General features: G+C 37.8%; 2 protein-coding genes across 2 annotated transcripts; both read right to left on the minus strand.

The window, feature by feature from the left end:
* Window positions 1-1000: 1000 nt before the first annotated feature.
* Window positions 1001-3054, minus strand: LOC130967308 (uric acid degradation bifunctional protein TTL-like). Its single transcript, XM_057892125.1, has 4 exons — window positions 2896-3054; window positions 2685-2786; window positions 1290-1383; window positions 1001-1191 (listed from the first exon to the last, which is right to left on the minus strand). The coding sequence occupies exons 1-4, from the start codon at window positions 3052-3054 to the stop codon at window positions 1001-1003; spliced, it is 546 nt and encodes a 181-aa protein (XP_057748108.1).
* A 306-nt stretch (window positions 3055-3360) lies between these two features.
* LOC130967309 (uncharacterized) lies at window positions 3361-6492 on the minus strand. The gene is made up of 4 exons (XM_057892126.1): window positions 4765-6492; window positions 4327-4619; window positions 4128-4236; window positions 3361-4035 (listed from the first exon to the last, which is right to left on the minus strand). Exons 1-4 carry the CDS (start codon window positions 6490-6492, stop codon window positions 3361-3363), a joined length of 2805 nt encoding a protein of 934 aa, XP_057748109.1.
* Between the last annotated feature and the right edge of the window lie 2055 nt (window positions 6493-8547).

Raw genomic sequence — 8547 nt, forward strand, 5'->3', positions numbered from 1 at the left:
GACTGCCGACGACTTTCCACAGCAAGACGACGTGTGCAGCGAAAATAAGGATTCGCGAATGAAAGAGTGGGGGTGTACGTGCGAAAAGACCAACACTAAGAGGTATAAATATTTAATTAGTTAGTTAGAGATGTGGGCCATGACTCTTTTAAAAGAATACTAATAATTCAGATTGTGTTGATTAAAATAAATTAAAATAAAGTTCACTGTGTCGTCAATATGTTCAACGTGGCTTGGATTAGCCTATTTTAAATTAAAAACATAAAACATTAATTATTTTTAAGGATCATTTGAAAACTTCACGTACAAGAAAAATTATACATTTTCTTTAACAGTTAAATTTTTACTTTGTTCTATTTCATCAATTAATTGATTACTTTAAAAGAAATAATTCCAGAGAAACTTATTAATATGTATAGTAATCAAATTGAGTGTCTATAAAAACTATGCAAAATGCGAGAAATGTTTGAAAATTATACAATAATATTCAGATTAATTTAAGAGTTAACTTTATTTGCATAGTAAAAAAACAAAAATATCTTATAAACACAAAAAAATATATATATATTTATGTATATATTTTTAACGTAATAAAATATTTGTTAATCCCATCCAACGTGATTGTATGTTTGAAAACATTTTTTATATGTGACTTCATATTTTACAAAGGGAGGAAGAAGAATTATTTGGTTATGTTATATATTTGTTACCAAAAATCAATCACTAAACTAATTAAGACAAACAATATTAATATAACAAAATTATTGTATAAATACCAATTATATATGGGTTTAATTGTTGGTCCCTGCTTTGAATTGTATGATCAAAAAATTATACTAAGTTAGTGATTCACATGAACATCGAATGTGTTGGCCTTGTTGAATTATATCAATAAGACTCAACACCTCGTCCAATAATAAATAAAACAAATAGTCTCTATTAAAAAGATTCACACTAATCCAAAACTATTAGTCTCTAAATATCATCTCAATAAATCAGACTACACATGAACTCCAATGCTCTCATTCTCCTCTGGCGTCTTATTGAGGTCGTAATTTATCATGGCAGCCGTGGGTCCGGTCGACACAACCTCGTCGGAACTGTTGCTGTGCCCGACTTCTGCTTCCATCGAGTCTTGAACTACCTCCCCTGTCTCATCTGTGTCCTCTTGAATCTTCTCTTGAGATAGTCCTGAAAGGTACGGCATACCAAAACACAATGAAGTCTGTTACACATTTTATAAAGTACATGGTCAAGCTTCTACATTCTAGAGTGCTTGTTGGACTTACGTTCCCATAGCTTAGTAAGTCCTCTTTCTATCAAAATGAATTTCTCCCGGGATGCAATATCGAGTTCAACTATGAGATTATTATCGCATCGGGCCTAAAACAGAAAAGAATGAGGATCAGAATAGTTGGACAAACCAAGAGCTAGAAAAACAGTATACATGAAGCAATCATTTCAGTTCTAAAGGGTTAGTTAGATGACTGAAAAAAATCATTGAACAATTTCACCTAATTATTATCCTGATTAAGGCATTGTTTGATTGAAGAGTAAAAGTAGGTGAAATTTTCTAAGAATGATGGCATTCATAGCTCCAACCAAACATAAAGTAAAAAGGAAAATGGGTAATCAATTTATTTCAAATAGGATATCATTAAAAGTTTATTTGGTATGTTAAAGTTAAACTGTGAAGTTTAAACCCTCAAAATCTGTTATCTATAGTTTAATACCAATTTTTGTGGTTATAAAAAGGCAATTATTTACTGCTTTGAGTACATGCACTTGGCAAAGATTTAACTTAGGTACAGTTGACCCTTCAACTAGTTATTGAGAAAAAGGAAATGATTGGTTTTGTCATTGTCAAATATTTGCATTATGTATAGTTTGTCACCATTTGGAAGGGCTTGCATTTATTTGAAGAAATTAGAATCACAATTGCTAATGTAATCCTTGCTTCTTGTATCCTTTGTTTTTGAAGAACCACAGCCAACATCAAAGGAAAGACAAAAGTCTATCATGTTGGGTTCTGTTCCTTCAAATCAAGCTTTGTGACATTCTAAGTCATTTTCACACTGAAATCACATTAGACCAGAAATCTGTGAGGAACTTGAAAGAGACCCTTATCATCATCCTCTTCTTATTATCATAGTTTTATAATGATGATAATTTAGAAGCCAAAAATCATCTGATTAAAATTCTTGCATTCCTTTGATCAATGAATATATATTCTGCTTCAGTTATAATACTTAGTATACTACAGGACATGGGGAGAATACCATCACAGCACAGACCATCAATTCTAGTACTTGTTTTGTCGTATTTTCAATCGATAATAGTAGAGTTCCACAAAAGGAAAAAGACTAACGCAAAAAGGTCTAAACAAGCACAAAACACTAGTATATACAAGCCTAGTCATATAGAAAATAATACACAACCACACACAATTTACTCACATTGAGACACCTATTGACCTTATTAAATCACATACGTATTTTTCTTTACTCACACAGAACAACCTTTTCAAGAATAGAACAGCAATGAATTTATCGTAAATGCCTATGCAGTGCAGAGGTATAGATATCCATGCAGGTTTGAATAAAATGCATGTTCAGGTAATTCCGAATTAAGTATTCATACACAAAAATTAGTGCTGCTAAGTAAGTAGAAAACTGTGTTTTTACCTTCACCTCCTCGAGTATTTTATATGAATGTCCCCTATTTGTAGTTGTGAGGAATTCGAAGCCAAATTTCTTCCGGTACTTTGCTCCGAATTGATTCAGCTCCTACAAAATTGAGAGTGACAAAAATCATAGCAATAATTGGCTTTTTCTTATTGTTGCCAGTTGACGAAGTAAAATAGAAATTGAACGGTCAGCCAACGTGAAATCGTACCGAAATAAGTTCGTTAGGCGCTCGACTAATAGCTTCACCGATGTGCCTGTGTGCGGAGAATGCATCCAGCCATGATCTTATAGGCGACTTGTTGAACCATAAATCTCGAGCGAATGCAGTTGCATGATCAAGGGAAGAGAATGGAGAAGCCTCTTGCATCGAGTGGATGAAAAAGAAGCTGCTGGCGCAGACAAAGAGGTCATTCTTTTCCAATTTCCTTGCTAAGTCCCAACACAAAAAGTGTTAACCAAAGAGCTCCAAGTATACAATCAATCAAGGCATACCTCCATGTACAAAAAAATAAAAAATAAAAAAGCCATATTAAATAACATGCTAATTATACCAGATAATAAATTTCTATCATTTTTCCTATCTGCCAATAAATAAAGGTCTAAGTGTCCAACAATCAACTAGTCTATACATAGAGTAACAATGTTCATGTCCTATAGTGCTAGCTAGATACATCTATAAATCAGCAGCCTCCTCTCCATTATCATAAACATCAGTGGAGGAATCTTCTAAGTCGCCGTCCTTTGTCAACGAAAGACCTTCAACATCACATTGTGACACATCAGTCAAACTTGGTTGGAGAGAAAGTTCGACCTCACAAGGTTCATTGTATTCACCCATGTCGAACAAATCTCTCGGCTTCACATGAACTACCACACTCCAGTCCTTATCAACTTCATCATCTACATAGTATACAAGGCGAGCCTCGGATGCAAGAATGTACGGCTCATCATCTTCACGATCACCAGTGTGAATCGAATTTCTGAAGTTGACACAGGTGTGTCCCAAAAGATCTTGCTTTATGCCTCTCCCAGATGTGGTATCTGCCCAGAGGCACTTAAACAAGGGAACGGTAAATTGACCACTGTAATTCAGCTCAATGATATCTACCAATCTTCCATAATACGAGACGCCACCAACAGCAACGTTATTGTCACGAGCGCTTGCATAACTTCTAGTGTCAGAGGTGACACAAACCCCGCTATTCTGGGTTCTCATCCCTTCCTCTCTCGATAGGGTTCTAAACTTGAATCCATTTACATTGTATGCCTTAAAGCGCCTTGCTTGAATATTGGGGCCACATGCGAGCCACTGTAATTCTCTAGAGTGAAAAGCACTTCCCAATGGTATCTGACAATGAACATTTTAAGGGTTCATAGTTGAGAAACAGAAAGCAAGGTATTATCCAAACTTGAAATGGAGAAGGCATATAAAAGATTCACCTCATGCTTAAACCATTGGGCGAATTCTCTGTGGATAACTTTATCAATGTGAGCCTCGTTTCTTCTTCCAATACTTCGCAGCTGTCTCTTTTTGCTGGCCCTAAAATCACTACGCATACCAAGGGGATACAAGATCAAAGTTTTTCACTAATATTGCCTTTGGGTACAAAATAAACCAACCTGAATTAAATGCACTTACTCTAAGAAATTTTCTACAGCTGTGCAATTGACCAATACGTGACGATGTGCTTGAAATCTCTCGGTTGGTGACAGATTGAAAGAAGTCGCAGCCCCTACCGCCTTGCCAATCAGAGGGAACATGCTTGTCACGTTATTAGGCCCATCTTCCCTCGGTCGATCATCAACACGCACTGGTCGATTGATCCTGCTCTCAACATTGTCCAAGTATCTTGAACAGAAAGTGAGAATCTCATCGGATATGTAGCCCTCGGCAATTGATCCTTCCGGTGCTGCCCGGTTACGCACGTAATGCTTGAGACGACATAGGTACCTTTACGAGCAAGATATGTGTGTTAGCTTGTTAGCTATCGGAATAATAGTAATGTGAAATCAATACCATAGTTACCTTTCAATTGGATACATCCACCTATAGTACACCGGGCCCCCCCAGGAATACCTCTTCGACCAGATGCACGGTTAAGTGTACCATGACTGTGAAGAACGACGGTGGAAAAATTGCCTCCATGCGACAAAGGGTGAGGACCACATGTTCCTGGAGGAGAGGAAGTTGTTGAGGGTCTATAGATTTACTGCATAGTCGTCTGAAGAAAGTTGAGAGATCAGCCAGGACAACTAACACTGGGGCAGGCAAAACATTCCTTGATGCAATTGGCAGAAGATGTTGCATTAGAGTGTGATTATCATGACTTTTCAACCCGAATAGCTTACGCTGATGTAAGTCAACACACCGAGAAATGTTGCTCGTGTGACCATCTAGAAAGACCACATTCTTTAAAGTTCTAAGAAAGACGTCCTTCTGTGAATTCGACATGGAGAAGATTGCAGTGGGATACTTTCCATCTTCCCGTGGCCAGAGATCACGCCTGATCCCCATCAGCTGGAGGTCTTTTCGAGCTTTGAGATGATCCTTGGATTTATCGCTATCGTTCAGTATTGTGTAAAGTATGTTGTCGCAGACATTCTTCTCTATGTGCATCACGTCCAGGTTGTGACGCAATAAATTATACTTCCAATATGGGAGTTCAAATAATATACTCTTCTTTTTCCAAAGAGACTCGTCTTGCAATGCAACATGTTGTCCGCGTGCTCTTTTACCTGCAGTCGTTTGCACCTTCCCAAGAATGACGTGCACATTCTCCAACTGTCTCATAATATCTTCACCAGACAGTTTAACGGGGGGACCTCGGTCCTCTACCTTGCCATCAAATCTAAATCGGTCCTGCCGATATCTGTGGCCTTGACTCAGAAAGCGCCAATGACCCATGAAACACCATTTCTGACTGAATGTGAGCCGGTTAGTCTCAGCATCCAAGTTGCACGTAGGACAAGCTCTCCCACCGTACGTATTCCACCCAGATAAGTTTCCCAGTCCAGGAAAATCGCTAATTGTCCACATCAATGCAGCATACATCTTGAATGTTTTTTTCTCGTTAGCGTCGTAGGTCTCAACACCATCCCACAACTGCTTCAACTCATCTATCAAGGGCTGTAGGTATACATCTATATCATTCCCAGGCATCTTGGGACCGGGAATAATCATAGAGAGCAGGAAAGAGGTGGGTTTCATACAAATCCACGGAGGTAGGTTGTACGGGATAAGAATCACGGGCCAGATAGAGTACCTTGAGCTTAGATTTCCGAAGGGATTAAAGCCGTCGCTAGCTAAGGCTAAGCGGACACTGCGCGGATCGCTACTGAAGTCGGTAAATCTTCTGTCAAATGCCTTCCATGCCTCACCGTCCCTAGGATGCCTCAAAAAACCATCTGAGTTAGGACCTTCCTTGTGCCACAACATTTCAGCGGATGTCTTACTGGACATGAACATCCGCTGCAGTCGTGGAACAAGGGGAAAGTAACGAAGAACCTTCGCCGACTGGGGCTTACCACTCTTCTTAACAACCACGTTGATCTTGATAATCGAATTCCTCCTAGTCTTCTGCTTCCATCTCGAGGTCCCACACTGCTTGCACCTAGACAGTTCTTGATCGCTGCCCTGATATAGCATGCAGTCATTCGGGCATGCATCTATCTTCCTGTACGCAATGCCGAGCTTTCTTATGATCCTCTTGGCATCATGCAGTGAAGCCGGAATCTTTGCATGCTCAAATGCTTCCCCCAGTAGTTCTAGTATCAGTCCAAAGGCCTTGTCGCTCACTCCGCACATGCACTTTATATGGTATAGCCTCACCAAGAACCCCAGCTTCGAGAATTTCGAGCATCCCGGATACAATTCCTGCTCGCCATCTTCAAGTAGCTCATCAAAATCACGGCTATCGTGACTAGGTTCGTTGTACGAATACGGTAACTCTTCGGCACCCCCCCATTATGGTCGTTGCCTGACTCTTCTTCATCTTCAATGAAACCGTGAAAGTTGAATGCATCAGTAACCATGTCGCGCATTGGATCTCGGCGGATGCTAGATGGTTGACCTTCGTCTCTCTCACTTGAGCACTCTCCAACGCGTCTCTCACCGTGATGCAACCAGAAGGTATAATTGGTAGGAAAAGGTTTCAGCAGCAGATGATCGTAGGCATCTTCTCTAGTTTGGAAAAGCCGAAACCCACACGAAGGACATGGACAATGTATCATCCCATCGGACGATGCATTGGCAAAAGCGAAGTCCAAAAAAGTGTTCAAGCCGGCCCTGTATTCGTCACTACCTCTTGGTTTTGATATCCAACTCTTATCTATGTCTACTTTAATGAAATCATGTAATCAGATGAATAAATATTTAACGACGCAATACAGATAGAAAATCTTTTACCAAAAATTTGGGCAAAGGGTTGAAAGAAAAATCTTAAATTTATCACGATTTTGTAAGGGGATAGTAATAAATTTTTTTGCATCAAGGATAACAGATAGCATGCGAATGGTGTTAGGAAGGAGCTTACTCATGGTAAAATTCTGCACTTTTAAAAAAATTACGGAAGAAAGAAACTATGGGTCCAATGCCAAAGAATGAACTGGAGAAGATATGCTTCCTAAAAAAATTAAAAAAGGAAAGACGAATAGAAGTTAGAGTTTAAAATCATAATGACAAAGGAGGTAAATTATAAATCATACTTGAATATAGTTGAAGTCTGAGATCAAATTGAATCAGTAACCTTGATTAAATGTACGGTGGCCAATGAAGGCTAAATAATGAAAATGAAAATCTCAAAAAAGTAGCCAACCATAAATCAGGTTGCATAACTTATTAACAGCATTAGAAGGTTTTTTGGATAAGAATAGTCACCAGCCAAGAAAATATAAGTACACCAACACTAACGCCTAATTGCCAGGAATATATTTTGGGGGAGTTGGTGATTGACATGAATCACTGACATCACCTCCATACAAGTCCCGTGTTCTATATTTCCATCTTTTTTTAGGTTGAAATTTGAGTTAGACTTGACTATTCTTTTAAATTATTCTTTTATATTAAATGATGAAACTGTTAATGTATTTCCATCACAAAGTAGTCATGGATATAGCTGCTCACTTAACAAGCAAAGCAATAATCATTGGCTGTGCCTTTCATTTTTTCTCAATTCATCAACTTTCTTCTTTATTTTTTTTTATTGACCGGGTTAATTCTCTGAATTCTGTACTATCCCAACTAATTCAAGACTATAAGTAATTCTGTTCTATTTTATAAATATAAGGAATAATCACTCCTAAATCATTAAATTTTAGAGAAGACAAATCGGGTGACAAGTATCACTGAACTATTCAAGGGTATCAGTTTTATTAAGAGAGGGATTTAGTTTTCGATACCCAGACCCAATTTCCAATTGTACTTCTCTGAGGCAAAGTACAGCAACAAACTACAATGGGAAAAAATTCTAAAATTAGGACTTGCTTTGCCGTAAAACTCATATAACAGTCTCAAATTTCAACTTTAAGCTTTTTCAAGTCTCAAGGCATGATTTATAAACACAGCAAAATTAACCCATTAATCCTTCCCCATTAAAAAATATAAAAAGAAGCAATTATGGCAAGAGAAAGAATAATTGTATTAGATATGTTCAATTTAATTCCTCTTGTCATTTAAGCACGGAGAACTTTTAAGAAAGATAATTCAGGCAGCAAAAAGTTGTGAAAACCAAACCATGTAAAATAAAGTTCTTCAATCTTTATTTATATCATTCTCATATATTTAATAACTGGACTAGAGCTTTTATGTTCAGTTTGCAACTTCTTTTACATGTGTTGAACTTTAATCATTGGGATAGATTTC

The sequence above is a fragment of the Arachis stenosperma genome, chromosome 3, assembly GCF_014773155.1.
Source record: "Arachis stenosperma cultivar V10309 chromosome 3, arast.V10309.gnm1.PFL2, whole genome shotgun sequence".
In the NCBI taxonomy this organism is placed as follows: Eukaryota; Viridiplantae; Streptophyta; class Magnoliopsida; order Fabales; family Fabaceae; genus Arachis; species Arachis stenosperma.